The sequence below is a fragment of the Neoarius graeffei genome, chromosome 6 (assembly GCF_027579695.1).
Source record: "Neoarius graeffei isolate fNeoGra1 chromosome 6, fNeoGra1.pri, whole genome shotgun sequence".
In the NCBI taxonomy this organism is placed as follows: Eukaryota; Metazoa; Chordata; class Actinopteri; order Siluriformes; family Ariidae; genus Neoarius; species Neoarius graeffei.
The window spans coordinates 42461954-42480047 of NC_083574.1; the positions used below are offsets into that span (position 1 = coordinate 42461954).

Here is an 18094-nt window from a genome sequence, read left to right on the forward strand (position 1 = left end):
TGAGTCTGACCGCATTGTTAATGACATGCAGTGACTATGAGCTTATTTATCATCTGTATTTAATGCAAAATATTTAGATTTATGCTTTAGTTAAGTTAGACATTATGGTAAATAGGTAATCAAAATTAACAGCAGATGGATGCCTGAAGATGGATGAGCAGCTTGGAGCAGGAATGCACACCAGCACTAAAACAGACTCAGTCTGTGCACTTATAGGAAATGACCACTAGATGGAGCCTATGCTATTGCTAATTGTGGGTGATTCCATGATTGTAGTACCATTTGTGCAACACTTATATTACATTAATAAATATGTGTATACAAAGGGAAAATTATTTTAAATGTGGGTAAAGTGTGAAATATATAACTAAAAACCTATAAATATTAATAAAACCATTCTACAGCACGGGGCGGCACGGTGGTGTAGTGGTTAGCGCTGTCGCCTCACAGCAAGAAGGTCCTGGGTTCGAGCCCCGGGGCCGGCGAGGGCCTTTCTGTGCGGAGTTTGCATGTTCTCCCCGTGTCTGTGTGGGTTTCCTCCGGGTGCCCCGGTTTCCCCCACAGTCCAAAGACATGCAGGTTAGGTTAACTGGTGACTCTAAATTGACCGTAGGTGTGAATGTGAGTGTGAATGGTTGTCTGTGTCTATGTGTCAGCCCTGTGATGACCTGGCGACTTGTCCAGGGTGTACCCCGCCTTTCGCCCGTAGTCAGCTGGGATAGGCTCCAGCTTGCCTGCGACCCTGTAGAAGGATAAAGCGGCTAGAGATAATGAGATGAGATAAGATGAGATTCTACAGCACTTAGAAAACAGCTTATTCCAGCCCACTATAACTACACTTTACATTGAAATAATGTGCATTAATATGTGAATCGGGCGGCACGGTGGTGTAGTGGTTAGCGTTGTCGCCTCACAGCAAGAAGGTCCTGGATTCGAGCCCCATGGCCGACGAGGGCCTTTCTGTGTGGAGGTTGCATGTTCTCCCCGTGTCCGCGTGGGTTTCCTCCGGGTGCTCCGGTTTCCCCCACAGTCCAAAGACATGCAGGTTAGGTTAACTGGTGACTCTAAATTGACCGTAGGTGTGAATGTGAGTGTGAATGGTTGTCTGTGTCTATGTGTCAGCCCTGTGATGACCTGGCGACTTGTCCAGGGTGTACCCCGCCTTTCGCCCGTAGTCAGCTGGGATAGGCTCCAGCTTGCCTGCGACCCTGTAGAAGGATAAAGCGGCTAGAGATAATGAGATGAGATAAGATGAGATTCTACAGCACTTAGAAAACAGCTTATTCCAGCCCACTATAACTACACTTTACATTGAAATAATGTGCATTAATATGTGAATCGGGCGGCACGGTGGTGTAGTGGTTAGCGTTGTCGCCTCACAGCAAGAAGGTCCTGGATTCGAGCCCCATGGCCGACGAGGGCCTTTCTGTGTGGAGGTTGCATGTTCTCCCCGTGTCCGCGTGGGTTTCCTCCGGGTGCTCCGGTTTCCCCCACAGTCCAAAGACATGCAGCTTAGGTTAACTGCTGGCTCTAAATTGACCGTAGGTGTGAATGTGAGTGTGAATGGTTGTCTGTGTCTATGTGTCAGCCCTGTGATGACCTGGCGACTTGTCCAGGGTGTACCCCGCCTTTCGCCCGTAGTCAGCTGGGATAGGCTCCAGCTTGCCTGCGACCCTGTAGAAGGATAAAGCGACTAGAGATAATGAGATGAGATGAGAATGAGTCATTTCCATGAGCCATCCACTCAACCCTATTAAATATCTGGAATATGTGACATATTTCAGGAAGCTGAATCATCCAAACGTCCTTGAAGATAATGGCAAGAAGAATAGAAAGTTCTCTCATTTCCCACTTTATTTTCAATGATATTGTGATATTGACTGATGAGGCCACTTTGAAAATACAGCCCTGTTACTGAACTTAAAGACTGAAAGTAAATGGAAAAAAGTCAATAATTCGAATATCCTTGATAACCTCATGTCATTTGCATGTATGTTGCTCAACCACATGTTGCGTATTTGCTAATTCTATGCTAACCCTGGTACACAAAATGACTTAAGAGCAAAATGCAACTACTGTCAGGAAAAAAAAAACCTTATAAAAACTGACATGTTGGTGCCGGAGATGTGTGAACACATTTTTTTGAGTGGTTAAACGCATGTTATTTTTGACTCAAAGTTGTAGAATGAGAAAGATTTAACTTTTTATGAAGGCTAAATAGCACAGCATTCATGGAATCACCCATGTAGATATCTGAATACCACTGCATTCAAGAAGTAGAAAAAAAAGTTTTTTAGGGTTTCTTTTGAAGTGTTTTCGCTTTCCAAATGACTCCTACATGACATTTTTTTAATTGTAGGGCTCTACACAGAGTGCTAGATTTAACTGAGATGTAAAATAGAGATGTTTTAAGAGTCTCCATGGTAAATAATGAAATAAAAGCTATTTAGATCAACTGGAAAAATATGGAAATGGTTTAAAGGTACTATCACAATGCAGCAGAAGCAATTTATAAACCTGTATTTTCTTAAAGACTATAAAATAAAACAAAACTCAAAAATTAAAGGTAGACTGCCTTTCAGATTAATCAAGGTCATAAAAATAATTTTCCCCGACACCCAATTATTTTGTTTAGTGGACTGAAAGCTACTGAATTCGAATCACAGACTTCCAATTTTATTAGTTTTTTTAATAGAACAATTAATGACTTTAGGGCCACATGACGCTAAATTCTCCACTATTTTTTCCGGCTTCACCATGACCCAATTCAAGATACTACGTCATGCATCACATGTTGGGCTTTCCCTGTTCACGCAAGGCATTGTGGGATACAAATTTGAAACAGGAGAAAAAAATGGAGGACGTGAGTGCGCGAATGAAACGTGAAAGACCGACTACAGTAATAGAACGCGAGAAGAAAAGACGTTATGTTGCGAAGGAACGGAAACGCAGGACCAAACTAATAAATATCGGCTGTCAGCGAGCACCTCGGTGTGATCAGCTGTTCGTTTAGCGACAGAATGATGTAACCGATAGTGCACGGTCAAAGGTAAACCTGTAGATGGCAGTAAGGCAACACTGTGGATGCCGCATGCCGTAAAACCCAAAAGATGAAGAAGACGAAGGGAAGTGTGCACATGCACACACGGACTTCCTCTGTCTGCTTGACTGTGTGAAGCGAGCAATTTCATGCACATTATTTGCTCGGGAATCGCCTCAAATTAAATAACTTTCCAGCCACAGAATGGCCTGGTTTTTGTTTTTGTTTTGATATTACAGAAATAAACATATATCATAATGACCAAATTTCAAACGGAACTAAATTTCACCGGTTTTATGAACTCGAAAGGCCGTCCACTTTTAAAGGAACAGTCCACTGTACTTCCATAATGAAATATGCTCTTATCTGAATTGAGACGAGCTGCTCCGTACCTCTCCGAGCTTTGCGCGACCTCCCAGTCAGTCAGACGCAGTCAGATGCGCTGTCACTCCTGTTAGCAATGTAGCTAGGCTCAGCATGGCCAATGGTATTTTTTGGGGCTGTAGTTAGATGCGACCAAACTCTTCCGCGTTTTTCCTGTTTACATAGGTTTATATGACCAGTGATATGAAACAAGTTCAGTTACACAAATTGAAACGTAGCGATTTTCTATGCTATGGAAAGTCCGCACTATAATGACAGGCGTACTAACACCTTCTGCGTGCTTCGGCAGCGCACTGATACGGAGCTCAGATATCAATGCGCTGCCGAAGCGCGCAGAAGGTGTTAGTACGCCTGTCATTATAGTGCGGACTTTCCATAGCATAGAAAATCGCTACGTTTCAATTTTTTTAACTGAACTTGCTTCATATCACTGGTCATATAAACCTATGTAAACAGGAAAAACGTGGAAGAGTTTGGTCGCATCTAACTACAGCCCCAAAAAATACCATTGGCCATGCTGAGCCTAGCTACATTGCTAACAGGAGTGACAGCGCGTCTGACTGCGTCTGACTGACTGGGAGGTCGCGCAAAGCTCGGAGAGGTACGGAGCAGCTCGTCTCAATTCAGATAAGAGCATATTTCATTATGGAAGTACGGTGGACTGTTCCTTTAAGTCCTATATTTGAACTTTCATTTACATTTGTGAAAAAAAAATGCTCAGATGTTATGTTTTATATAAAAATGAGAAATTAATTTCAGTAGGAATGATTCACACAATGTTTAGACTTACAGAAACCACTACTACTGACAAAAAAATTTCATTATTCAGCATGAGATAATACACTAAAGACAAAATATAAGTTATATCCCAAGATAGCCTTCATGAGACGATATCGATGCAAATATAACATCAATATCAAATACAGTATCAATACATTGTATTGTCTTGTATGAAAAGTAGACCAGGATTTCTAGTATAAGGTATAAATGATTTCTAGTACTGTATAAAGTTTGTAATATAAAATAAGCAACATTATTTTATCATTTTTCAGTGTCATAAATGAACTCCGTGTCAACATTATTAATATGGAAAGATCGTTTGAGGGTAGATTGTGCCATAAAAAATTCAAATACCAAATTCATCACCGCTCCTCCTGCTGTCTGACATTCACCTGAAATACATGAGCGTCTCACACTAATTTAACTGTACAGACCAGCACAACACGTGACGTGTTTCTGAATAGTTTTTTTTAGACGTGAGTGTGACTTGAATCAAGTGCAGCACACGTGACACATGAGTTGATTTTAATCCGCGTTCAGATCACTATCAAGCCAGCTGTAGTAGAAACCAGAGTGCATGTACAGTATATACAGTGGTTTACGGTATTCTGGACAGTGTGGGAAATGGATTTGTCCTGCGGGCCTTGTGTTTGACACGTGCCATAATGCTTCCTTCTGATTAGTTCAACTTTTCAGATGCATGCTCTGAAGCAGTTCGGTTCCCACTTATAAACTCTGTGCTCTGTATACTACGACCTCTAGTGTGTAAGAAGAGGTAGAGCTCACAGTGAATATTAAGCGGATTAAGCGGGGGGGGGATCACAACACACCTCAGCAAAATTTGTCTCGACAATATTTTGTAATGCGATATTCGAGACAATGAAATTCTGTCTCATGCCTACTAATCAGTAAAGTCAAGTTTCTCAGAGCAGAAATCCAGTCTGTTCTATACTGTGGTACCTACACAGGCAAAGTCTAAGAACTGTGATTGAGTTCTATATTGCAATGACGACCACATTGTTTTGAAAGTAGAAGGATAAAAGTACAGTATGGCTAGTCCAGTGTAGTGAGCATAGTTTTGCGACTTACTTTCTGGGGACTGGTTTTGATTTTAGGCATCTTTCCTCCACGCCCGCGATACGACTGCTCATGATCACACTCCAGGTCTTCCAAACGCTGTGTGAGGGCAAGTTTCTGCTGGATGGCCATGCGGAGCAGAGAGTTCAGAGTCTTTTTCTCATCCTCTGCTGCTGCCAGCTGCCTCTGCATCTCATCCAGTTGAGTAACATACTCATCACATCTGCAGTGAGAGAGCGAGAGAGAGAAATAGGGAGAAAATGATCAAGAATAGTTCAAAATGGTCAGTGCACCTATTAGAATGAATAACCGATGACTCCAAAAATGAACATACCTGGTGGCAAACATCGCCCTCAGAGAGGAAAAGGTGGCTGCGTCCTCTTTCAGAGCCTTTAGCTCATTCCTCAGCTTCATCATTGTCTCCGTCACAATAGTCTTTTCATTTTCATACTTGCTCTTCAGGTTGGCCAAGGCTACTTCTGCAGTCTGGAAATAAAAGTCACACAAGACTATAAAGATTTGTCTTTGTGTGTGTGTGTGTGTGTGTGTGTGTGTCCCATGAATAGAGATGTACTGTAACCTGGCAAGTTTCTAGGAAACATTCTATATTTTATATGTAACAGGTTACAAATAAAAGCTAAAGAAGATACCTCCTCCCATGCACGCTCAGCTGTATGTATTTATTTACTGTACATTACATTACAGGCACTTTGCAGATGCTCTTATCCACAGCAACGCACAACAGGACCCTGACATACCCACAGCAGTGGGCAGCCCAGGGAGCAGTGAGGGGTGAGGTACATTCCTCAAGGGCACTTCAGCCATTCCTGCTGGTCCAGGGAATTGAACTGGTGACCTTTTGGTCCCAAAGCTGCTTTATTAACCAAAAGAATGCACCAAATCTCTAAAAATTCAGAGACTAGCTATGCTTAGGCAAATTTTCTTCAAATGTGTACAACTGGAAAAATTTTAAGCTCTTTTTGCCCTTGGAAATTGTTACAAATGTATGTAAAGTAAGTTTTACATGAACAGTTTGTTTTTGTTTGATGACAGGAAATTTGTCTATAACTTGCTTAATTTTGACTTGTGACATTTTACACTCTTAAAACGAATGTGTTGGAAATCAACACATCTTTTGTGCAAGTTTAATTTCAACAAGAGTTGTGCTATATTTCAGAAATGTTTAACACCAAAATTGCACAAATAATGTGTTAAAATGAACAAAAGTTCTGTTGTCTCAATCTGGACATAGAGATGTGTTAAAAAACAACGCAAGTTGTGTTATTTTCAACACATGTGTTTTAAGAGTGTAAGTGAAAATGTAAGGCTAGTCCTTTGCATCTAAATACTACTTGGTTAAGTTTTGTGTTAGACCCACACTCATAAAACACCAGTACTTTCACTGGCTACCTACGGTAGCATTAGCATGATTAAAAGCTAGCATTTAGTAACAATGCGAGCTACCTAGCTATAACTCGTCAAGATTTTTGATAAGCTAGCTGGATAAAGAAATTCTGAGGTAAAATTTTACCTTAAGAACCTTAAGATAAAAGCCTGCAACACGTACACTACCGTTCAAAAGTTTGGGGTCACTTTGAAATGTCCTTATTTTTGAAAGAAAAGCACTGTTCTTTTCAATGAAGATCACTTTCAACTAATCAGAAATCCACTCTATACATTGCTAATGTGGTAAATGACTATTCTAGCTGCAAATGTCTGGTTTTTGGTGCAATATCTCCATAGGTGTATAGAGGCCCATTTCCAGCAACTCTCACTCCAGTGTTCTAATGGTACAATGTGTTTGCTCATTGCCTCAGAAGGCTAATGGATGATTAGAAAACCCTTGTACAATCATGTTAGCACAGCTGAAAACAGTTGAGCTCTTTAGAGAAGCTATAAAACCGACCTTCCTTTGAGCAGATTGAGTTTCTGGAGCATCACATTTGTGGGCTCGATTAAATGCTCAAAATGGCCAGAAAAATGGCTTGACTATATTTTCTATTCATTTTACAACTTATGGTGGGAAATAAAAGTGTGACTTTTCATGGAAAACACAAAATTGTCTGGGTGACCCCAAACTTTTGAACGGTAGTGTATAAAATCGTTTAAGGCAATGAATTTGCCTTATTTTCATTAGGAACGCTAAATAATGGGCGATTTTGTTATGAATAAAATTGCAAAGAAAACTATGACCGCCAACTACACATCTTCTACAAACAACATTTCCATACATGTCAACCTTTGGTCAATCAAACCTGTATAACCAACCTCCAAAATCCGTATTTCCCTTATAAAATCCGTATAAGATGCAAACTAAAATAATTTACCTAAAATTTGAATGATAATTAACAATGATATATCCAAGTTACTTTTTATTCAATATTAATAACAATAAACCTTCAGAATGAATACAAAGCTCCAATGTTTGACAAAAACACAAAGTGTCACTCTAATGTTCTGAATTGTGCTCCATGACAGCTTTTTTAGCACTCTGCACCAATACCTCACTAGGCTGCATGTCACAGCAAGTGTCTGTGTTGATCTTGCCGGAGTGCCCATTCAGAATCTTTTCAGTCGCTAGTGAAAGTCGCTCAGGTGGAAATACGCGTTTCAGACAAAATGTTACTTCCGGGTTGGCTGGATTCTCGCAATGCGGTGTGCGCATGATCAAAAGTGGAACGAAGTCTCGCTACCACAAGATAACGCGCGATTTCATAAGACTCTTTACTGGCTGTCTGTGGTGTACAGTACGTTTGTAAATGTTATGCGCTCTTTTATCATCGTGGGAATTGATTATAGCTCTAAATAAATATTGAAGTTTTTTTAAAGAATCCGTGTAACTTTAGTTGTACGCCCGTATACTACGTTTATTGAATCAAATCCGTATAAAATACGGACATTCCGTATAGGTTGACATGTATGCATTTCATACAAATTCTTGAAAATGTGCAATTATAAGACTAATCCGACCATTTAATAACTGTGGCACTCATTTAAGTTAGTATAGGATATTTGGTATCATATTTCAGAGAGTAGCCTCATAACCGAATTCTTACCTCCACTAATGATGTTGTGTTTTTGGTGCGATTTCTTTATCTGTCTGTTTGTTTGTCTGACTTTAAGCAGGATTGCGCAAATCCTACCAACCCGATTTGCATGAAACTTGGTGGAAGGGTGTAGCATGGACCAAAGAAGAACTCATTAAATTTCGGAGTGAATCCACGTCATGGGATGGACATGAAATTGATTTCACTTTCATGAGGTTGCGAGACTGGCCTTCAAGTGTGCATTCAACATCTTACAATCCAGTAGATGGCAATACAGTTCAATAGAGGGTATGCATTGACATCACTTTCCCACTGGAAAACACCCTGTCAGTCAGACTGAGTGGCAAAACATAGGCTCCTGCAAATGGCTGCCTTTAGTAGGGGGCACTGCGAAACGGGGACTAAAACAAATTATTATTTGATTAAATTAAAGGCTGCCCTTGAATGTGATCCTTACAATCTTCCAAAGAACCAGTGGTGCATGGACGCTGACAAGAAGCCATGAATCAGGCTTCCTGACTTTCATACCTGATTTTGATGCTGGGGAAATACACAAAGCAAAACCTGAAGGCATAAAAGTTACTGGGATACAAGATAGTGGCTTCTGCTCGTGTACTGTTACCTGGTATGTTTCAAACTCGCATATAAATGAGCAATTTGTGACACATTTCTCAGAAGTAAACATTATTTTTAACAAGAATATAAAACACAATTAGTGATTCAACCTACACCCAGTATGTCAAAGCTTTACACTGCTATTCTAAACCAAGGTTTTACAGTGTTTTTTTTTTATGTCAGGTCTTCTTCCTGTCATCTATTAGTCTTTACATTTTACATGGAATTTATCTTTTTATTCTATCCACATTCATTGGATATGAACAATCGCACGCTCTGATTGCCTACTCTACTACTAGGCTGTCAGCTCATATACAACTCGATTTCGTGGAACAACTGTTAATTAGAATGCTTGGCTTATTAATAGGGTCTTAATAATATGTCACACACTGTATTCATGTCTAAGGTTGGGAAGTGAGGAATTAGCACATCTAGACCAACTTGATGGTTTTCTAAAAACTACTTAAATAATCAAGAGTATGTCTTTTATTTGTATATAACCTGAGGTACGGTTTTATCTAAAAATCCAACATAGCTAGCCAACACAAAATGCTAATTGAAAATCTATATTTTGGTGCCTGGATTCCATATATTTCTGCAAATTGCGGTGATCCATTTGCATGAACTCTGATTTCTTGCTAAAGCTATTTGTACAGTCAATCCCACAACAGCTCTTCACCATTTTAGATGTGCTTTTTTGTGCTTTTGTGGCATTCAAGCTGAAAGCTAATGCTGCCACTCAGTCTTTCTGCCATTCAATAGGTGTAACCGCAGTAACTTCTGCCGCCGGTGATGTCATGTTCATACACTCTATTTACGGAGTATCGAACTTGTCTTGAGTCTCCATGAGAAGACAAACTACAGCACCAGAGAATCTCCATTTCTATATGTTTCCATTTTCCTATCTGCAAACTTAGAATTGACTCAAGTACAAATTTCGTGCCTCCTTGCCTCCTTTCATGCCTCCTTGGCAGAGACATGTACTCTCTCAAGATGTACATGTACTCAAGATGCCCATCAGGGCCTTCTTTCTACAGGTAAAATACTCATTTATATTATTAAAAAATGGACCCTTCATACCTGTTTGTTGGCTTTAAGTACGAGCCGTAGAGTGGCTATCTGTTCTCTCTTCGTGCTCAAGAGGGACTTCAGCTTCAGGATCTCCTCCATGCAGGCCTCCTTGTCCTTGTCAAAGATGGGTGCCAGCTCCCGAGCAGCAGCCCTCTGTCTGGATAGCTGTAGTGAACGGTCCACAGCTCTCTGCAGGTGCTTGATCTGGTCTCGAATAATGGCGTTCAGGTTGTAAATATTCAAAGGCTCTTTGCGAAGATCTCCGTTTGCCTCTAGTAAAGGTGAAGCAGATGGCGAGGCACTGTGGACCGGGGAGCCAAATGGGCTTCTGTTGGGACTCACTGTCTCTGCTTTACCCCCTTCACCTAACGCTTCCTTCAAGGGTGAGTCATGAGGGCTCCGTGAAGGATCTGACGAGTTGGCAGCAGCAAGTCGCCGGGCAAGTCGTGGTGACAGCAATGCACGTGGGTCATCAGTGCCTTTAAGACTGCCGCTACGTGTAACACGACTCTGGCGGTAGTAATCCAGCATAACACGATTGGGTGTTTCATTGTTGCACATGCAGACATGATGGTAGAGCTGAGCAAGTTCTTCACTGAAGGTAACTAGCTCGTCCTGAGCAGCATTCAGCATGGCTTGACTCTCACTGGACATGGATGATGTGCATCGGAGCTCGGCCTCTAGGCTGGTGATTCGCTCACGGCTCTCACGACACTCTCGCTCCAATGACGTTACATGGTCATAAAGTGTTTTCAGTTTTCCCTCACTTTGGCTGCGTTCTTCTGATTGACTCTCCACAGACTGATTGTACTTCTCTTTCAAGGCTTTCAGCTCAGCTTTCAGGTCAATGACCTCTGTAACAGCCACCTTGTACTTACATTCCAGGATCTCAATGCCATTAATGTCGATGTCGTACTCACGGCAGCCATTCAAAGGAGTGTCCCCTTTCTCGGTCTCCTCGGCATCCAGCTCCTTGTCGCTGCAGAGACGTTTCATAGCATTAACACGTGCTGTAAGGCAATTTACATGCTTGTGCTGCTCTGATAAAGCTCCCTGTGTGTGCTGTAGCTGGGTCTGAGACTCCTGCAGGTTAGTCAGGAGGGTGGCCTTTTCTCGTTCCACCTAGTGGATATGAAGGTACAAATGAAATTAGTAGAAGAACCAGTGCATAGTGGAAATCCTAGAAGTCAGATATACTGTATATACAGTTTCCTCCATCTGATGAGGTATTTCACGTTCACTGTTTTAGTAACCAGGACCATTCCACCACTCCTATTGAGGGCAATGACATATTACATTCTTTCCTTCCAGTCTTACACTGCATTTCCTATCTAAGAAGAAAACCTACAGCTTATCATATTATAGATTAACCAGAAACTGCAAAAATATGAAGTCTTTCCCATGGCAGAAAACTTACTGACTATTACAAAGCACAGATGCTGGAGGCTCCTTCGATAAATAAACCTACCTACTTCCAGAAAGCGTCACCATATATCGTTACGGCCAGGTTTTTGCCCGAACTGATAATTGCATCATCAGTTTTTCTTTGGCTAATCAGGCACAAGGTACACCACCACTCTTGCCGGAGCAGTTGAGGGTTAGGTGCCTTGCTCAAGGGCACTTGAGCCAGTCCTGCTGATTCAGGGAATCGAACCAGCGACCTTTATATCATACTGTATATCATATAACATATACATGGTTTTATTTGTGAAATAACACTTTTTTAAAGGAGGAATCTATGGTGAAAGATCAGTTTCCTTTTTGTTGAGTGCCAAATGTGTTAACAGTTGCTAAAATGTAATAGAGTCTTAATATATTCAAGTAACAGTGTGGCTTAGTGAGTTTTAGGAGTTGTAAATATTCCATCCATCCATCCATCCATTATCTGTAGCCGCTTATCCTGTTCTACAGGTTCGTAGGCAAGCTGGAGCCTATCCCAGCTGACTACGGGCGAGAGGCGGGGTACACCCTGGACAAGTCGCCAGGTTATTACAGGGCTGACACATAGACACAGACAACCATTCACACTCACATTCACACCTACGGTCAATTTAGAGTCACCAGTTAACCTAACCTGCATGTCTTTGGACTGTGGGGGAAACCGGAGCACCCGGAGGAAACCCACGCAAACACGGGGAGAACATGCAAACTCCGCACAGAAAGGCGCACGCTGTCCACGGGGCTCGAACCCAGAACCTTCTTGTTGTGAGGCGACAGTGCACCACTACACCACCGTGCCGCCCTATGTCGAGCATGTGTAACATATTTGACACTCTGAGTTGTAAATATTGATCTTCATTTTATTCTTTACTTGTAGATAATGGAAAAAGCATCTTTGAGCTGTAACTAGCAAAAGTGTGGGGGTGTGTTTACTTCAAAAATAACAAACTGATAGAATTTTGGTAGTTAGAAAATCTTGATTGTATCTGATTGGGGTATGTTTAGATGGTGTCATGTTAAGATTAGTGATTAGAGTTGCTTTCCATTGTCCAATTACAGATTTTTTTTAGATTTACTAAGAAATAGCAAGTTCTGGATGTTTACCTCTCTACATTCAGACTTATTTCAATCTACTGGTTATATCTGGGTCGAAGGAACCCCCTGTATTAAATATTAATGCCATCCAAGGCTGATCTATCTAGGATACATTTTCATATTAGAGGACAATGAAGTACATGGGAATATATTTCATCTCATTTAAATGATATATTAATTTATAGATAGTATTTTAAATATTAGATACAAGATAAGATGGGGCGTCACGGTGGTGTAGTGGTTAGCGCTGTCGCCTCACAGCAAGAAGGTCCTGGGTTCGAGCCCCGGGGCCGGCGAGGGCCTTTCTGTGTGGAGTTTGCATGTTCTCCCCGTGTTTGCGTGGGTTTCCTCCGGGTGCTCCGGTTTCCCCCACAGTCCAAAGACATGCAGGTTAGGTTAACTGGTGACTCTAAATTGACCGTAGGTGTGAATGTGAGTGTGAATGGTTGTCTGTGTCTATGTGTCAGGCCTGTGATGACCTGGTGACTTGTCCAGGGTGTACCCCGCCTTTCGCCCGTAGTCAGCTGGGATAGGCTCCAGCTTGCCTGCGACCCTGTAGAAGGATAAAGCGGCTAGAGATAATGAGATGAGATACAAGATAAGATATGATATATCCACCAATATGCAGATATGTGCTATTTCAAGGAAAGCTTGATATTTCTAGGAAGCTGTGATATTTCCTCAAGTCATCTGACACAAATCTAGCATATGTTCTAGTGTGTGATTGCTGTAATTGAACTCAAGCGCTGCTTATTTGCTTTATGGTCAGCCACTGTACTGGAGAAATAAGCATTTTTCAACATTTGACTGAATTTCAGTACTTTGGAGGAGATCTGGGAAAACAGAAAATATATCTATTTATTCTATCCACATTCACTGGATATGAGCAATCACACGCTCTGCTTGGCTACTCTCCTACGAGGATATCAGCTCATCAGTAGAGAAAAACAAGATAGTGGAGCGTGTTGCTGAACCAACCGAGGATGAAATAAAAACTCTACTCGAAAACAAAACCTGACATAATATGGAATGAAAGTATTTGGTGGTAAGAATGTATCTTTAAAAAAAAATGAAGAATTATTATTATCACATTTTTCACAAATCTCTACTGTCATTTCACCGGTTTGTTTACATTCTAAGCAGAAATGATTTTGTTGGACGTTTTGTATAAAGTTTTTATTTATCAAATTTGCAAAAAATAACAATAAAAATGCTCTGTTTCTCAAAATCCAGTGAATGTGGATAGAATAAAACAGTTATTCCACTCAATCTTGTCATACATGGCTTATAGCCAACTCGGTACTACACATCTCATTGGCTATCAGCTCATGTATGACTCGATTTTGTGGAATAACTGTTATATAAAAAAGTAAACAGATTAGCATGAACGTTAAGTTGATGTAAGGATTTTCTGTGACTTGGGTAAATATGTCAGACTGAGACTTTCACATGAGATTATTGGGTAATGTGTATGTGTATATATAATACATAGCAGAGTAAGTGTGTGTAATAAATATCACGAGTTTTGTCGTCATCAAATCAGCCTGGTATGTTACATCTCCCTGCCAGCAGAGGTCCCCCTCCCATGAGTACTGAACTACTTCACAAGCATTTCCATTTCTGATATTTGACAGCCACTCTTATCCAGAGCGACTTGGAGTACTGCTTTGAAGTCTCTATCAAGAAATACATCCTGATATTGGTTCACTAGGTCAGAGACTATCAGCTGAAAAACCCTAACTGGGAGGTAATATAGTCTGAAAAACAGACAAGACAAAAGTTTCCTGTTTAAACAGCACAACGTGAACTCAAACTAACAATCACTGCGAAGTCTTGCCAATTCTTGCATGCATGTCCATTTTGTGGCTTGTATCTATTGATTGCTTTTAGTGTGTTTTGATCTTTGCACTTTTTTTTTTACTTTTCTTTCAAATTTTACCCATTGTGTTCATGTTTCAAGTCAATGCTCACTTGTGTTTTGTCCACTATCCTCTTAATTACCTTGACTTTTGGATTGCATACTGTATTGTTGCCTAACAAACCTCCAACTCATAGATCCTCAAACCTTTTTCGAGTCATGTTGTGGCAGGGGGGGCGTGGCCAAGCGTCGGTCTGTGAATGGAGGGCGGAGTCAGGGAAGGTAAGTGGTGGAATCACTGCACCTGATGGGAATTAACCTGTGTTTGTGTGTCTTCCCCAGTGACCGTGCCCGGCGTGGGATTGGCCGGTGGAACAGCGCACGGCGCGCCTCCTCCCCCTGCTAACAGGCAAGGCGCAGCTGGCTGTACTACAGCTCCCCACCGACAGCCGGCTGGTCTACGTGGACCTCCGCAGGGCCGTCCTCCAACGCGTGGGTCGCACCCCGGAACAACAATGGCAGCGCTTCCGCGCGCTGTGCCTGGAGGAGGTCGGCCGGCTGTTCGCGTTTGGCCAGCAACTCCGGGACGCCTGCCGGCGGTGGCTGAGGGCCAACAACCATGACGCCGAGGGAGTCATCGATCTGGTGGCGCTGGAACAATTCATCGCCCGGCTTCTGGAAGGGACAGCGGAGTGGGTCCAGTGCCATTGCCTGGCATCACTGGATTAGGCCATTGAGCTGGTGGAGGACCATATGGTGGCCGTTCCGATGGCAGGACAGCGTGTTTCCCCTTCTCCCCTCTCTTCTCTCGCTCCCTCTGTTCCTTGTCCTCGCCCCATTCCCCCACTGCGGAGGCAGAGGCCGGCTCCACCCCAGCTGGCCCGCCGCACCTGCGGTGCCCTACCATTTCCTACTTCCTTGTCTGTGTCTTCCCCCCCTCAGGTGAGTGATCTCTGGAACACCGGTGCAGGGAGAGAGCCTGGGCCAGTATGTTGGCGCTGCGGGGAACCGGGGCACCTCCAGCATCAGTGCTCGGCGATGGAGGTGGGCGCGGTGGTCCGGATCCCCGACGTGCCAGGGACCGCCCTCGATCGGGCCGGAGTGTATACCAGTGAGTATCCAAGGGGATACGTATCAGGCTTTGGTGGACTACGGCTGTAATCAGACCTCAATCCACCAAAGCCTGGTGCAAGACGAGACATTGGGAAGAGCACAATTGGTGAAGGTGTTGTGTGTGCATGGGGATGTTCACAACTACCCTTTAGTATCGGTCCACATTCTATTTTGAAGGGAAAAATTTAGAGTAAAGGCGGCGGTTAATCCTCGCCTTACCCACTCGATAATTTTGAGGACTGATTGGCCGGGATTTCGGGAATTAATGACGCATTTAGTGAAGAGTGGGGCCTGCCATAGTTCAGTGGGGGGAGGTCCCGGAGTGGCATTGGCGGGAGCAGCTGTCATAGAGCCATCTACGTCATCACTGCATCAGAGTGAGGAGCAGCATGCACCTCCTTCCTCTCTCAGGGATTCCCTCGCGGATTTCCCGTTTGAGCAGTTGTGAGATGAGACTCTGCGGCATGCGCTTGACCAAGTGAGAGTAATCGATGGTCAAACTCTCCAGCCAAACGCCACCCCGTCCTTCCCCTATTTTTCCATTATTAAGGATAGATTATACCGAGTGACGCAGGACACTCAGACTAAGGAACAAATAACACAGCTTTAATCCCATGGCCGGACACTTGGGGCAGGATAAGACACTAGCCTGAATAATGGCCCAGTTCTACTGGCCAGGGATTCGCGGCAATGTCCGTAGGTGGTGTACGGCGTGCCGCGAATGCCAGTTAGTAAATCCCGCAGTCATTCCAAAAGCGCCTTTGCGCCCTCTGCCATTAATCAAGACCCCGTTCGAAAGAATGTGGATGGATCTCATTGGGCCATTAGATTGGTCAACATGAGGATATCGCTTTATTTTAGTTTTGGTGGACTATGCAACGTGATATCCGGAAGCAGTGCCTCTTCGCAATATCTCAGCAGGTAGTATTGCAGAAGCACTCTTCCGCGTCATCTCCCGAGTCAGAATCCCCAAAGAGATTCTGACTGATCAAGGCATTACGTTTATGTCACGCACACTGTGCGAACTGTATGGGTTACTGGGAATTAAGCCTATCCGCACCAGCGTTTATCACCCACAAACGTATGGCTTAGTTGAACGGTTTAATCGCACCCTCAAAAACATAATTAGAAAATTTGTAAGCGAAGACACACGCAACTGGGATAAATGGCTCGAGCCCCTGTTATTCACAGTGCGAGAGGTCCCGCAAGCCTCCACGGGGTTCTCCCCGTTCTAATTATTATACGGGCGTAAGCCGCGTGGCATTCTGGATGTGCTACGGGAAAATTGGGAGGAGGGACCTTCAACCAGTAAAAACGAAATTCAATACATTATCGACCTGCGCGCCAAACTCCTCACTCTCACGCACCTAACCCAGGAGAATTTGCGGCAGGCCCAAGAATGTCAAGTCCGTCTGTACGACAGGGGCATGCACCTTAGGGAATTCACACTGGGAGATAAAGTACTCATGTTGTTGCCCACATCGAGCTCCAAATTGATCGCCAGGTGGCAAGGACCCTTTGAGGTCACACGGCGAATTGGGGATGTCGACTATGAGGTGAGGCGAATGGACAGGGGTGGGGCGTTACAGATTTACCACCTCAATCTACTAAAACTTTGGAACGAGGAGGTCCCTGTGGCATTGGTGTTGGTGGTTCCGGAGAAGGCGGAGCTGGGGCTGGAGGTTCAAAAAAGAAAATTGACATCGCCCACCGCTCCGGTCCCCTGTGGAGACCACCTCTCCCCGACCCAGCTCACGAAGGTCGCCCAGTTGCAAACAGAATTTTCTGATGTGTTCTCGCCCCTGCCCGGCCGCACCCACCTCAGAGAATACCACATTGAGATGCCCCTGGGGGTAGTAGTGCACAGCCACCCTTACAGACTGCCCGAACACACAAAAAAAAGGTGGTTCGGGAAGAACTCGAGGCCATGCTCGAAATGGGCATCGTCAAGGAGTCCCACAGAGACTGGAGCAGCCCGGTGGTCTTGGTTCCCAAGGCCGACGGGTCGATCTGGTTCTGTGTGGATTATAGAAAAGTCAACGCGGTGTCTAAATTTGACACGTACCCAATGCCTCGTATTGATGAGTTGCTCGATCGACTAGGCACGGCTCATTTTTATTTGACAAAGGGATATTGATCCCCTTGACTCCGCTATCCCGAGAAAAAATGGCCTTTTCCGCACCGTTTGGCTTATACCAGTTCATCACACTTCCTTTTGGGCTGTTTGGGGAGCCTGCTACGTTCCAGCGGCTTATGGATAGGGTCCTCCGCCCCCATGCGGCTGCCTATTTGGATGACATTATTATTTACAGTAATGACTGGCCGCAGCACTTAGAACACCTAAGGGCCATCCTTAGGTCGCTGAGGTGAGCGGGTCTCACAGCCAACCCGAAGTGTTGCGATTGGGCGGGTGGAAGTATGGTATCTGGGTTTCCACTTGGGCAATAGACAGGTCTCATCTCATCTCATTATCTCTAGCCGCTTTATCCTGTTCTACAGGGTCGCAGGCAAGCTGGAGCTTATCCCAGATGACTGCAGGTGAAAGGCGGGGTATACCCTGGACAAGTCGCCAGG

General features: G+C 43.6%; 1 protein-coding gene across 1 annotated transcript in view; it reads right to left on the reverse strand.

Annotated features, from left to right (window-relative positions):
• Positions 1-18094, reverse strand: part of bicd1a (bicaudal D homolog 1a) — a 120893-nt gene that overhangs the window by 12569 nt on the left and 90230 nt on the right. Inside the window, exons 5-7 of the mRNA XM_060923684.1 lie at positions 10024-11136; positions 5616-5767; positions 5294-5504 (exon numbers count right to left, since the gene is read on the reverse strand). Coding sequence (XP_060779667.1) covers positions 5294-5504; positions 5616-5767; positions 10024-11136 — 1476 coding nt within the window. The remainder of the gene's footprint in view (positions 1-5293; positions 5505-5615; positions 5768-10023; positions 11137-18094) is intronic.